This window comes from Natator depressus, chromosome 13 (assembly GCF_965152275.1).
Source record: "Natator depressus isolate rNatDep1 chromosome 13, rNatDep2.hap1, whole genome shotgun sequence".
Lineage (NCBI taxonomy): Eukaryota > Metazoa > Chordata > Testudines > Cheloniidae > Natator > Natator depressus.
The window spans coordinates 10,535,257-10,550,770 of record NC_134246.1 but is presented as its reverse complement, the minus strand read 5'-3'; the positions used below and the strand labels follow the sequence as shown (position 1 = coordinate 10,550,770).

The window sequence follows — 15,514 nt, the reverse complement described above, 5'->3', positions numbered from 1 at the left end:
TCTACAACTTCAACTCCCACAAACCCACCCTAGACCTTGTACATGCTTCTCACAATACACAGACAAAGAACACATCATATCTAGCCATTGCACTCTTACGGAAGGAACATCAGAACTCTGAAACCAACCTCAAACCACCAACCACACAAAGGGCCAGTTTCCTCCAGGACAGAACCATCTTCCTCCAGAAACTCTACATTAACGACCTCCCTCAGGATGCCATCCTTGTCACTGTGAATGACACCTCCCTATACACCAACATAGCATCACTGCCTGCCTCAAATATCTACAAGGCAATAAAATACTCAGATATCCACACCAAACACACTGCCAAACTCAGTCGTTTCATCCTCACCGAGAGCAACTTTACATTCATCAAGCACTTTGTCCAAACCATGGGAACAGTCATGGGTACGGGGATGGCTCCCCAGTATGCCAATCTCTTCATGAACCACCTTAAGAAAGAATTTCTGGACAAACGCACCATGAAACCAATGATAAACCTGAGATACATCAATGATCTTTTCATCCTGTGGACAGATGACAAACTCCCTCATAGATGTCCACCACAACTTCAGTAACCGTCACCCATGCATCAAACTCTCTCTAGAACACTCCCACACCAGCATCAACTTCATGAATGCCATGATCAGCTTCAACAATGGAACCCTATGACAACTATGTACAAGAAATTCATGATCACCACACTTACTTCAACAGGTCCAGTAACCAACCTAGACACACTAAGAAAACTATTATCTACAGCCAGGCATTCGGATATCAGAGAATATGCTCCAAGGAGAAAGTCTGGGATACACACTTTAACCCACTTAAAACCACCTTCGCCAAACAAGGACACTCCACCAGAGAAGTAGATCACATCACGGAACAGCCCACCCAAATCCTTCCCCCCCCGAATCTGCTTCCATACAGAAAAAACCCCCACAGACTGCATGCCCCTCGTAGTCACCTATCACCCCATGGTGGAACTCATGAGGGGTATCATTAAACAATTACAACCCATACTTGATGAGGACCATAGCCTCAAAGAAATCTTTCCCGAACCCCCTTTTCTGGCCTTTAAACAACATATTTGCTGGAATGAAAAAAAAAATCATCCTGGAGCAGACACCTGTGATGGAGAATTTCAGCCCAAATGGTTTGTTTCACAAAGTTATAAGCAACTGAACACAGTCTTATAAGAGAACGTGTCCAGCAACCTTAAGTATAGGTGTTGCTAACAGCTATGCCTGTAGCACGTACACGTGTGTGTGCAAACCCCCAGCCCTTACACCTTACTTCTGTGTCAAGGGTGTATTACACACAATCCCAACAGCAGCTGCTCCACTGGGGAGTGCTCTGTACAGATAAATGTGTGGGACCAAGACCACCGTGTACTCTGTGCAAGGCCTGCATGGACAAATTCAATGCTACTCCACTAGCAGAGCGGTGCCCACAAAGGGTCCCTGCTTCTCTAACTGAGACATCCATCGGTTAAAGTTTTAACAGAGAAGAAATCAAACAGAGCATTGGCGCATATGCCGCCAAGCAATCCACCCTGGTCATAGTTCTGGACAGAATCTGGTTTTTTTTATTCCTGGGAAATGCCACATATTGGGGTGGGGGTGGGGGAAATCCATTCAAGAAGAGAATGAAAACAAAAAAAACTTTTGAAATTTCCTCTAAAAGTGAAATTCCAAAGAAAACCATCATTTGGGGTCAATTTAAATGTTTTGTACCAGTTTTGACTTTTTATTATTCTTTTGTTTTAATGTACAATAGAAAAGAAATTAAAAAAAAAATCCTTTGGAAAATTCCTGACCAGCTCTACCCAACAGCCATAGAAAAGCAGCCTGCTCTGATTGTTCCAGTCCAAGGTGAAGCCACCTTGTCCCTGAAAGCAGGCTGTTAAGGAAAGCACGGATAGCACCACTGATTCACACACGCACTCATACCCCACCAGGGTCAGGGCAGCTAGTGCCTGGCAAACTGGAAGCTGCCCCAGCTTTTAGAGGGCTGAGTTTTAGGCAGATCGTCAGCTGACATGGGCAGCAGCAGCTCGCTGGGTTTGTCCCGTCACCTGTTCTTTCTCCACTTCTCGGGGAACGGAGTCAGGAGAGGCTGGGCCGGGAAGCAAAGCGGGGGCCCCGCGACACAGGCAAAGGGGCTAAGGCCAACGAAAGGGAGCCACACTGCACCCGCTAACACGCCCGCTGCGCCCACACAGCGCACAGGGCAGGCGCCCACGTCCAATGCAACACGCTTGACCCGCGCTCTACGCACACAGTGCACACGCGGACACACTGTGCACACACTCTCCACGTGCAGGCTGGCACACTAGCCTGCTGCCCACACGCGGCGTGCTTTGCGGACTCTGAGCTGGCCGGAGCCAGGCGAGTCCAGCAGCTGCTCCCGCCACGGGCAGGGGGGAAGAAGGGGCCAGGCTCGCTGGGATCCCCTCCATTCACACGCACCCGGATAGACCCTGCTGGACGGATCTGATTGGTCACATGACAGCAGCCCAACCCCCAACCCCCCCCAGCCAGGGGCTGCTCCTGACTCGCAGCCGAGGGGTGGGGGGAGCTGTGTCGGTGGGGGGGGGGAGGGGAGATGGGGGGTTGAAATGCAAACAGCGGCAGATTAACAGTAGGCCCCCCAGCTTCCTTCACCTCCCTCCCTCACAGGGGCCCCCTAGCCACGCGCACCTGCTGCTGCCGCCCCCTCTTTGTGCAGTGCAGGTGTCCCCTCTCCCAGGCCCCCACCCCACTGTGATGTCACACTCCCTCTCGCGGGGCATGATGGGAGAATCCCAATGTTTTCCAACAGATGCTCTAAGAAGAGCAGCAGATTAAAGCAATTGCAGGAGCGAAGATTTTGTTATTGGGTGGCAGGGGGCGGGGGGGGCCAAGGGGGAGGGGAGAGCCCAGCCCCAGCTCCTGCCAGCCCCCCACGGAGCAGCATGAAAGCAGCCCCCCTGAGCTGCACCGAGAGAAAGTTCGCCCATGAGTGGCCATAGGAGCCCAGGGCATTAGGGGCATCTCTGCGGCTGCTGGATGGTGCAGGTGGGGAGCACTGCCGGGAGCTGGCGGAAGGAGGCCGGGGAAGATGCTGCCCCGGCTGGGGCTGCCTGGCTGAAGCTGCTGGCGCTCGGGACTCCAGCCCCCGCTTCCCCATTGTGACCTTGGCTGCCTCCCCTTCCATGAGCGCCTCGTCCTCCCCTCGCCTCTGAGCCCCCCACCCATGGCTGCGGCGGAAGACGGGACTGGCTGTTTTCTCCCCAGAGGCAGGTCTCAGAGTGACCCCAGCATCCTCACGGACTGCGCTGCCCGCGCTGCCCCTGCAGCCGGAGAGAACCCAGGTAACACCCCCCACCCCACCCCCTACAGCAGAGCCGGGGGAAGAGGGGAGGAGAAAGAGACTGGGGGGCGGCGCAGAGGGGTCCCCTCTGCCATCTGCTGCAACCCCGCCCGCCCAGGCACGGCAGGAAATTAGGGGCATAATGCCCGCCGTAAATCCCGACAGGGGCTTTACAGCTGGAAACAGGATTGCCTCCGAGAGCCTCCCTGGTGCCTGGCGAGACCGCGACTGCCTGCCTGCAAACTCAGCGCGCACCGGGGAGGGGAGGAGCGGGGCTGAGATCAGAGCTCCCACCCCCCGCCTGGAGCCCAGCCTCGGCTGCGGGCGGGCAGGCGTTTCTCAGCCCCACAACGGCCCTGGTGGGGACCAACGCAGGCGGCAGCCTTGCGGGGAGCTGCTTTAGCACGGGGGGGGGGGGGGGCTGGACAGTCTCCCCCCCCCAGCCCGTCCTCTCGCCCCGGGGCGAGCAGGGCAGGGATCCAAGCGAGACTCAAGTTCGTGCACCCAGGGAGAGGCCCTGGAAGGAGGAAGGCAGAGTGGCTGGATTTAGAAGCTACAGTACTAAACGCTGTGGGCACTGCTCCTACCTAGGCCAGTGATTAATACTGTGATGCAGGGTTATGCAGAGCTGATTTATTACTGGGGGGGGGGGGGTCTAATACAACAGAAGGGAACAGGCTGTTTGGGTGGGATCACCATGGAGACAGGAAGAAGCAGAGTAATAATTAAAATCCCCCCCCCCCCCGGTAATTTTCACTTCATAAAGAGAAGTATAATCTTCTTATGAAGCGTAGTGGCAGAGGGGACTGAGGCACTCCTATCCAGTCACACTATTCTATTTATAAATGAAAAAGAATTATTTCATCAGCACCACTAACAAATATTTTCAGCTTAGCTTCACTTCAAAGAATAATTCTTCCAATAAATAGCGATGTCTTTAGTGGTTACTGTATAATTTCAAATTGCCAATATCAAAATGATGATGATCCTTTGGAATAAAGAAAAGGTTGGCTTTGTGGGGTGAAGATTTCCTCTAGTCAGCTCAAAACCTCCACATAGCTTGAATGTGATGTGACTGCAAGGAAAGGCCTAGGCCATGCTCCAAATTACCCTGGCTTTATATAAACAATGGACCATTTATGAGCTGTAAGGTTTCTTTGTGAGGGTTATTGACACATGGAATGATTAAACAAAACAGGGTAAGCTGTGTAGTTTCTACCATCATGAGACAATGAAAGATGTGTAAATCCTAGCGGCCCAATATATTGAATTCTAAACATAGAACTCAAAGCTAAAGAAGCCAGTGGAGAGGTGCCTCTTGAATTAAATGGGTTGTAGATCAGACCTTAGTTCCTCTTTTGCAGATTGCGATTAAATACTCCTAGTCTTCTTTGATTGGTCTGCTTGCCAAAATCATTCCCAGAGAAGCAGAATATACGTTAATAATTATGGCAAAGAGTCCTGTGGCACCTTATAGACTAACAGATGTATTGGAACATAAGCTTTTGTGGGTGAATACTCACCATACATGCATCCGACAAAGTGGATATTCACCCACGAAAGCTTATGCTCCAATACATCTGTTAGTCTATAAGGTGCCACAGGACTCTTTGCCGCTTTTACAGATCCAGACTAACACGGCTACTCCTCTGATAGTTAATTATGACAATTTTAAGTCTGATTAGTTTTCCTTATCAAATGATTCTGAACATCTTTGTAGCTCTCACGTAGATAAAACAATGAAATTAATGGACATGATAGAGAATTTCTCGGATGCCCAATTGTGATTGTACCCCATGTAAAGGGAACAAAGGAAGCCTCTAACATGAAGTGCTAGACTTTCTGCTTAAGGGACAATACTGACTGAAAGAGAGGAATGTATGCTTCTGCTATTTGATTTCTGAATGAAAAATTATATGCATACTATTTAATTTCAGCCGCTTCTTGTATATTTCAAAACAAAATCAATCAATATGGGAAACAGCAAATGCAACAATCTAATTTCTAAAATCTTTTTGATATAAGGGAAAATAAACACACTTTTTTGAAAAGAGGTACTGTTAGAGCACATTTTCTTCAATGAAAATTCCATAATTTAAGACCAAACATCCCAGTGGCATGGGAGCTGCTGCACAAAGTATGCAAAAAACCTCCCCCCTCCAAAAAATATACTGCAACAGCATTATAAAAGCAAACAAAAGGCAACAATACCTACAGCCTGTGTATAGTGTTGCATTATGTAGATTAAGGAAACCCTACATAAATTTGTTTTACTTTTCCATGTAATTTACAGGTATGGATTTTGTAACAAACAGTTACATTGTTTGGTAAACATCTGATGTTTTCAGTATTAGTATTACTTTACCTGCAAAATTACATTTTTTTGCCATCTAATTTGTGGACAAATTGTTTTTGTCTCTGTGTTTCAAAGATTTAAGCATAATTTATGCCAGGCTATGAATTAGCTATCATCCTACATAGTTACGTTTTCATCTTACTTCCTTTCTAATAGAAAATAACAATTTGATTTTATGTTTAGTTCTCAAATCAAACACACATCTATGGACACAGTCAAAATAACGTTTAGACCTGATCATTCTACAGTGTAATGCTCACATTTACATCCCAGTCCTGCTTCCATTTAAGCCTTGCTTTAGACATTTCAACTTTTAGGTTTCTGAACTGTATTTAAAAGTAGTTTCCTAGTTCCTAGTTTAAAAGTAGTGGCCTAGTTAAAAACTCAGGCCAAAAGAGACATTATTTATACTTCAAGTTATACAGACAAATGTGCCAATAGCAAGGTAAAATTCTACAAAATGATTTACAATGTTTACATAAATATGATTTTTAAGATATACATGGAAAACTTTATCATCACAACATAAATCATGTACACAAAAAGTAATTAGCATGGGTGTGAAGTACTCTTGAATGAATTAGGGGGGTTGTGATCTAATAAGAGTTAGAGGATGATGCTTAAAAAGAGCATTTATCCATGTAATTGGGCAGTTAACCTAACCAAATGGCTTTTATAAAGGAAGATAACCCCTATCACATCACTGACCTTGGCAAAAGCACAAGGGTAACATTTATTCAAGGATGAATTGTGGAAAAAAAAAATCCAATATGTTAGGCACAGACAGGCTTTCCATCAGCATCTGGCATACAAATTTGTTCTTGGATCAAACCCTGACTGAGGTCAGTACTGAAACACTGTCACCCTGACCTTGTGCTCATGTTCCAGTTTTTTCCTTGGTGGGGGGGAAACAGCGAGTATTCAAATTTTTTAATTTTTTTTTTTTGGCCACAAAGACTTGGATTTAATTGAACAACTGGAGGACTGAGTGGCCTTCTGCTCCAACGTTTACTTGACTGTGCCTACGCTGGGAAAATGTATCATGATAGAAAATGTGGCAACAGATATTAGTTAACATGTTTTCTAGAGTTTCATTTCCCCCGTGTAGCCATGGCCTTTGTTTAAACAAGTTGCATATCCCTCCTCTTGATCTATGAAGTCCCAGTATGAGTGTTTTTTGGCCCCATCATTAGCCACGAGTATGTGCAGTGACACTGACATCAGAAGATGCAGAGGCAATACTCTTTAATTTTCCATCCATCTATCCATCCATCCAGGAGAGCTCAGTTCTGGGGCATTATCAGATTTTCAGTGAGCTCCTGCTTTTTACCCAATTTTACAGCCAAGTTGAATGAGGCACAGCAAGATTATATACTTGCCCAAGTCATATAGCGAATCAGTGACTCAGCTGGGACGAGAGCCCAGAATGCTTCAGGTAATCACTAGATTAGATCTCCTTCTGGCTGATTTGGACAAGTCAAATAGCAGATTCAGGGACTTTCCTATGAACAGATTGTGCTGAAAGTCTTTTGCCCTATGTTAGGAAACCATCTAGTTGGAACTGAAGTCTGTCTTTTTGGGCTGGGATACTACTTGGAGCCAAATCCTCCAAAAGATTTCCCCAGGTCTGGGATAAGTTATCCTTTTTTTCTTTATGTGGTTAAAAAACAAGCTCTTTCTTCCTGTGTGAGGAAGGGATGTCTAAAGTACCTAACTGGCCAGACTCAATGCAGATACTAGGAGAACCTGTTTGTGCAAATAGTTTCAGGGCTTGATTTTCAGAAGTGCTGAGCACCCACAATTCTGGCTGATGCCATTCGGAGCTGCAATTGCTCATTATCTCTGACAAAAATCAGGCCCATATTTATAGTGTTTTTTTTTTTAAATACAGTGTTCTCTGTACAAATGAAAAGTTATTACCTTGATTTACTACAAAATTACAGCAAATGCACAGGCCAGTGCTAAATTCCATTCCAAAATCTGCTTTGTAAAATTGTTTTTAAAATATGTTAACAACATATTGTAAAATGTTCCTACAGCAAACTAAATACATGATCAGTACATGTAGACAACAGATTGAGCAGTAACATATGTTACTAAATAACAGGCCTACAAATCTGCTGATAATTAGACCCTTCACATGCCTTTAATTAATAACAGCTCCTTGCAGTGATCTTTTAGCATATGGCAGCCGTGGTCCGAGAATGAAATGTAGGTTTTGTCTGCAATGGGCATCATTACCAAGTGGACATTTCCCAGCTATAGTAGTTCGTATAACAAGTTTAAATGTAAGGAGTGCTGCAAGTAGTGTTGGTAAAGTGATAGATTGGTTTTTTTTAAGTGGAGCCATCTGTATTTGAATTTCCTTTTTCATGATAAAATACGTGCATTTTGGGTTGAGATTCCGTGAACTCTTGTACCACCAGTGAGCTCAAGTGACTAGGTTCTTGAAAGCTGGTGAGTTTTCTGCCCTGGTGAGAATGAATACAATATTGCAACTGTAGGGCCTCATCTGTCAATCTTCACTCAGCCATGTCTGGGGCACGGGTCACTTGCTGGTTTGTACTAGAGTAACTGGTGGATTCTTTGCAACTTGAAGTCTTTCGGTCAAGATTGGAGGACTTCAGTAACTCAGCCAGACCTTATGAGCCTATTGCATGTGTGGGTGGGTGGGGTTCTGTGGCCTGCAACATGCAGGTGGTCAGACTGATAGACTTTAAGGCCAGAGGGACCACCATGGTTATAAGTCTATGTTGTCCCATTAAGATAGGTGGGACTTTTTTGCTGAGTAAGGAGTGAAAGGGCCCAGGTGCTTAGGAGCACATTCTAAACTTGAGAGGCCCATAGAAATTCCTCTAACTACACATGGAGCTTCCTTACACTAAGATGCTTGGGATCCAGTCCAGCCCATTAATCTTATGTACGGAACACATCTGCACCCATGATCTCATTCAGAAAGAGAATTTTGTTTGTTAGTGCAGCATGCTCAGTGCTGGAGCAGTGCATCAGATAGAGGAGGACTACCCCCACCAACATTACGCATTAGGTGAGGATCTGAAAACCTGACAGGTGCTTTCAAACATAGGACCAGTAGATGTTTAAACAGGGCACAATTCTACAAAAGTGTTTAGGACATCAAGCAAAAACTACATATCCTATTGCAACTTCAGGGGCATTTAAGTAGATAGCATTTAATTATAACCTAAGTTGAAAGCTGGCAAGAACACTATGGTTAAACACCCTGGCTCAAGAGAAGATAAATGGTGAGGGAAATTTGATTCGAGTCACAGAAGACAGAATCACACAGGGAAAGATGATGACAACAGAGACTCTGAAGCAATCCTATAAGTCATTTTATGTGGCTTACACCCATCTCCCACCACCCCCGAAAAAAAATGTTTGGAAGAAAGAGGCCATAGAAGAAGAAGTCTGGAATTTAAGAGACAAACCAGATCTTAAGATCCTGCAACTGTCTCTCAAACAGATGGTGAAGCTGAAATAGCTCCTTCATTGTACATTTCCAGCAATCAAAGGGAATAGGAGAGACTGGTAGCCTCATTTGGGTCTTAGATCATTAAAAAATGGAACTTCACAGAAAAAGAGAGCAAATTAATGACAGAGCTTAACTAGCGAAGAAAGACAGACAACTATAATAAAATGAGAGTCTACCCTCCCAACAATTTAGATGCTGGAACTATGGGTCCTAGAGAATGAAAGAAACCTAATTTGTAGAAGGGCACTATTATGCCGGGCGCCACTTACAAAGCTCCCAAGCTAAAGAATTTTTTTTTCAGAATAGACACAATGTTCTTCTTCAGTAACAGATACTCTTGATCCACCCTCCTAACAGCCCATTGTACCTTACCCTTCCTCCAGTGGAAAACCAAGGAGCTATTGTGGAACTAACCATAGTGTTGGATCTCTCAGCTTCTGTATCAGCTGAGCGCATCAGATTCTTAAGTTCTAGGTGTAGAAGACAGATATGCCTCCTACATGTCAACATAAAACAATGCCGTAAGCTCAAGCACTGAGCCTGTTGAAGACTCTTAGTCAGTACACATGGTGAATTCTTTCAGTTGCACAATAACTCATGCTGATGTGCCCAAAATCTCACTATATATGGAACATCTGTGTTCCAGATACGCACAAATGTGTGCATGCCAAAAGTTGATCCAGCCACATAAATAAAAGCAACTAATGTGATGAACATTAAAGCTGGGATTAGAGGGAAAGCCATTAGAAAGTCTACAATACAACCTCTTGTACCCCTCATTGTTTTTCCTTTATCACCTGTCATCATTCAGAAGATGCTGTGACAAGAGACCTTCGTGAAGTTAGGCAGTCACTTTGCCAGACTGCTCAAAAGGTGAGAGAAACTAGATTTTTTGCTCCTTTTATGTTATCTCTTTTGGAAGAGGGAGGCATTTATTATTGCTCAGTACAGCACAATGCAAAAAACATTAGGACACCAGCTATAACTCAACCAAACTCTTTAGGGAAAGTCATGAGGAAATAACAGCCAGTACAGAAATACTCTTCATCCGTCTGTCTGTTTTTATAGGCATAACATACACTGGATATGCCATTGCACTTCCTTTGACAACCCTACTGTGGATTCCTCTGGCCTCTTCTGGGTTGATGTAGAGTGCTCAGGTTTTAGGTTAACGTTCATTGCTGTTCTGATTTGTTCCTCCAAATTCATTTTGATGAGTCTGGTAGCATTGGAGAACATTTTAGGTAAACGTTAAACATGTGCTGAAGACCTATCAAAATCTATGGGAGGGTGAGTGTGTCAGGGATGGGAAATTAGTGCATGGTGCTGTGCCAGATCTGTGGCTGGCACAACAGTCCCTTACACCAGGGACCATTTAGATCTAATTCTGATCTGTCCAATACATCAAGTAGATTTTCAAATAGATTAAAATGGTCATGAATCTCAGCTAATTTAGAGTTTAAATCCTTCAGTTGCCTTCTCCCCAAGCCAAATGATCCCTGTTTCATTAGGTCTCCATGAGCCAGTGCATTCTATTACTTCTGTTTCTTTGCCCTGTGTTGTACTCCTTTCACCTTGTCTATATTTTTCATCAATTAAGTTGGCACAAACTGGGCCCTTTACTCCAAATGTGGACAAACCAGAGGCCTGTAAAGATAGTTTCTTTGGAAAGCAACATGCCCTTCAATATAGGCCAGCATTTTAGCCTTCTTCATTGTCACTGTCCACTGAACTGAAAATGCCCCCGTCAACAGATGTAGATCCTTTCCCTCGAGTTACTAACTAATTAATTCCCATCTAAATGAAACTGCTTGGGCAGCATCTTTACTTCAGTTTATTGGCACACAATTAATTCTTAGATGTGTGAAATGTCATGATTCAACTCAGAGTTCTTTCACCTAAACTATGAATGTTCTTCTGGAACTCACCCACAGGCCCATGTGTTTTAACCATACCACTGAGTTTAGGGACCACACCTACAAAGATTTTCTACTGCACCTCTCTTATTTCTGCATTTGAAGCTAGTGGTACTATGTCCAGAAGTACAAACCTTCATGGGGTTTCCACATGAGTAAAAATATGCATGATAGTAATTTATCTGCATATTTAATAATCACATATTCCCTCTGCATCTAGCGCATTAATACAACAGTTTTAATATCCAGCTCCCACTAGAGAACCCTGAAGAGCTCCTCCTTGCTGGTTTGCATGCATAGATGCCCTTAACTCAAGACCTCTGCTTTCTTCCCACTATCCAGTTTTTATCATCCTCACCTAACCCATACTTAAGTCAGAACGTGGTGGAAGCTGTAGACTTTGAAGTCTTAATGCTGCTTTTACAGCAGTTGAATGAGATTCATGAATATATATATTATTCATGGGGTTTGTTATTTTAAAACTTATCCATGCCGGGACGGTTTCCGGAGTTGGGACATTAGGCAGCTAGCCAGATATTAGAGAAGTCTAGTGTTCTGTAAGTGAAATATAGAACTGCATGTAAGAAATGTGTTTTACATTTCTCTTTTATTCTAATCCCAAATTCACCAGTAGTTTGAATGTTACAGAGTAGCTATTTAATACATTTAAAACTGGATATCCAAGATGTGGAAATACTGTATCATATCATTGCTGGTAATCAGAGTTTCACACGTTAGCTCAGCACACACAATAGCCTCATGAAAATAGTTGTAATATTGTTTTAGGATTTGTTTGCTTCTGTGGAGCTTCTACATCCGTAGTGACCCATGAGGACCCTCTATTTTCACTCACCCCCCCACCCCCCTCCTTTCCTTTATATCACAACCACATTTTTCGTAACAGAAGGAAGAGTAGACAGAATTCCTCTTTGGAGCCTGGCAGCGTTTCTCTTAAATTGACACAGGGTGCTGCTGAAAGCATGCATTCCCTCCCTCCCACCCCACGCAGGTGCTGAGCATGCTATTTCTTGGCTCAGGTACCTCCACTTTGACCATCCTCTTGCAAGCAAAGTACGTGGAGCACAGGATTGGGTCCAAATGCGGGTGTCTAAGGTTAGACTAGATAGCTCAATCCAGGCCTATCACATAGGGGTGAAAAAACATTGTTTCTAGGCAACTGGGCTAGCACTTTGAGCTCTAACATCATTTGTTTCCTTTGTTGGTTCAGATTTGATTTTGGCAAATAACAAGTGCGAGTGCCTTTTGAATATTTCATCTCTCCTTGTTCCAATTGCTGCCTTCTCCATGCACCATAAGAATGAACTCAGTCATGGGCATACAAGTGGCTTTCTTTTCCTTTACCTCTCAGCTGCAGCTTCAATATTATGGCATTGATGCCAAAGGCAGCACGGATGGCATTACACACTGTGAAAACAATGCATGGTGTTTTCAAAGGCAGTCAGCGATGACAAAGAGAAACAGAGGATGTCTAGCTACTACATTTACATGTTTCAATGAAAATAAGTTCCTAACCCAAATCTTAACAGACAAGTTTCAAAATGAATATCAAATAAAAGCCGCTTTTCTTTCAAAGCTGCAATAATCACATACACCACACAAGGAATTACTGGCCTCTCCTGTGTAGTCCTCTACAAAGAGCATTTCTGTCTGTTCCCCTACTTGAACACTTCAAAGGTTTCCATGCATCATAACAGGGAATGTACAGAGCTGCAAAAATCAGGTGATTTGGGGCCACATCCCGCAGACACAATTACTCTCATTGATGGTGTTAATTATATTACACTAGTGCCTCAATTGAGAGAAGACTGATTGTGCCAGGCACTGTACAAACACATAATAAGAGAGAGTCCCTGCCGTAAGTAGTTTGCAATCTAAAGACAGCCCAAAGGGTGGAATATAGAAAGCCATTCCCCCATTTTACAGATGGGGAACTGAGTTCCAGAGAGATTAAGCCATTTGCCCAAAGTCTCACAGGCAGTCTGTAGTAGAGCTGGGAAAGGAAGCCTGGTTTCCCGAGTCTTAGTACAGTGCCTGAACCCCAAGATCATCCTCACACCAAATGGGATACTCACACGAGGAAAGTTAATGACTTGCTTAGGTGTCTGATGACTGGTCTATGTTTGTAACTCACAAATACATAACTTGTAAGAGAGAAACGGTGCCAAGGGGGAGGAGTGAGGAGGAGAAAAGAAAAACACCCAAGATTGAAATAAATATATATTATTACACACACACACACACACACACACACACACTCACTCTCTCAACATTTTCTGGTTCTGTGATTTCCTGCATGATTGATAAAAGGTCTAGAAGTTTTGATTAGTTAGGAAAGAAGAATTTATGGCATTCTGCTCCCAAGAGTCTGATTCAGCATCAGAGAAGTCTATCAATATTCATGGGCAGGTATGTTTGTGAACAAGTCACTGATCCTACACCACAAGTAAAGTTAGAGCTGGAAAAAGCCAACTGCAAACTTTTCTATTTGTTAAAACTCTTGATGTACAGATTCAGCTCCTGCTCAATAGTATTGCATCTGCCTGAAAACAAGGAACCAGCAAGCACTATTGATAACATAGTAAGAGCTGCCATTCAAAGGGCATTGGATCAGTCCCATGCAAAGTATCTCAGGATCAGATCCAATGTGAGAGAACATAACAGAATGGAAGTTTCACCCTGAGCTCCAAGGGAGCTGCATCAGTTTGTGAAATGTGTTTGTATTAAAAAACAAAACAAAACACAACAACATTCCCTAAAGCTGCTCTTTACATTGCATTTTTAACCCCTTAAAATACCTGACTCCATGATATTTTAAATAGATTTTTTTTGAAGTTATACATTTTAATCCTGATTTTCATTTGATGACATATATAGGGCATATAAGTCAAAAATAAAAGTTAGAATAAATTGAGTTTTGAAGGGCAGATGATTAGAAACAGGAATTTTAAATGGCCAATGGGGAAAAATAGCTTTAATAAGTGTCTAAAATTCCAAGTACCATGTTTCTGTAAAATGTGTGTGTATATATGTTTGTACAGCACCTAGCACAATGGGATCCTGGTCCATAACTGGGGCTACTACACACTATTACAATACAATAATATATTATATACAGGACCAAGTTTTCCCCAGGGGACTCCATCATCTAATGTTGTTGCTGATGTTTTTGTTTCCCCCTCTCAGAACCACCTTTGCAAATTCCATTTTGTAAACTACTCGAGCATTTCTTACACCTGGAGGGTAAGAAGGGTAGAACTGACCATTTGCTGAGACATGGTGCCTGAAATTTAAGCATTTTTTCATCTTCATATCTGTATTCTGTTAAACACCTGCTAACTTAAACAAGGATACATTTTATTGCTGTAAAGAGGAGTTCTGCTAAGTAATTTAAATTCCTCTCAATATAATTAGCAATTGTGTTCTTATGACCATATATTGGGCATAATCCATGTGAGGTTCAACCACTGATTAAGGTAGATACACGGCTCATTAACAAGACACGGCCAGAATCTGGCCCTACATCTTGGGTTTGGCATCACTTATTAGATTAAGTATATGACAAGATTTTGTATTTCAGTTTCAGAGATCTGATCCAACAGTGGTTTAATACAACTATGTACAAACACCAGTTGATTAATTCTAACACTTTTGCAATTAGAAACTCATTTTAACAGAGCCTCTTCTGCACAACAATCCAGCTCCAGTTTTCAATCACAGGCCACCTAATGGTGGTAAAAAATTGCCATGAATCATTTAGGATGCAGACATATATATAGCATACTTGAACCTATATGGAAAGTATTACAAAACATGTAATTAAAGTGAAACACCTGCTGGAGTGTAGGTGTGCTTAACTTGACTTTAGTAGCAAAGGAGACTGAGTGATCAGCATTGATCTCACATATGGATATTAACTGGGTTAGACTGTAGAGGGCTTGAGGATTCATTTGTCTTTTCTGGAATTTTACTATTTGAAATCTTTATATAGGAACAAGTTATAGAAAAATTAAACATCAGGAGCCTGGCTTTTAAACAAGTTAGGCACAAAGCTTGTTGCACAAACGGTGCACAAACCCACACTTAAATTGCAAAGGCACAGTCGTTTGATTTCATATACAAATTAGATTCATCACATGCCTAATATTTAAAAATCAGGCTCTAAATATAAATGAAGATGTTTTAGGATTAGTGGGTCAATTATTATTTGTGCAGTACTTTGAGCATGTAATGAGTTATATAAGAGATTTTTTCTAGGAGTTACTAACTGTTTACTTTTGTCATTAGTTAAGTGACTATAATAATTTTCCACAACCTTTAGCTTTGAGAGCTTCTTCTAGATTGGTCTATTAATGCTGCAGTTAATGGGTTACA

General features: G+C 43.0%; 1 protein-coding gene across 4 annotated transcripts in view; it reads left to right on the top strand.

The window, feature by feature from the left end:
* Positions 1-2,994: 2,994 nt before the first annotated feature.
* Positions 2,995-15,514, top strand: part of PHACTR3 (phosphatase and actin regulator 3) — a 156,923-nt gene continuing 144,403 nt past the window's right edge. For 2 of the 4 annotated variants that reach the window (XM_074969747.1, XM_074969746.1), the window contains exon 1: positions 2,995-3,358. In XM_074969747.1, the coding sequence (XP_074825848.1) occupies positions 3,241-3,358 (118 nt within the window). In that variant the 5' untranslated portion in view covers positions 2,995-3,240. Of the gene's footprint in view, positions 3,359-10,017; positions 10,080-15,514 lie in introns of all 4 variants that reach the window. The other 2 variants (XM_074969750.1, XM_074969749.1) reach the window with 2 other exon arrangements.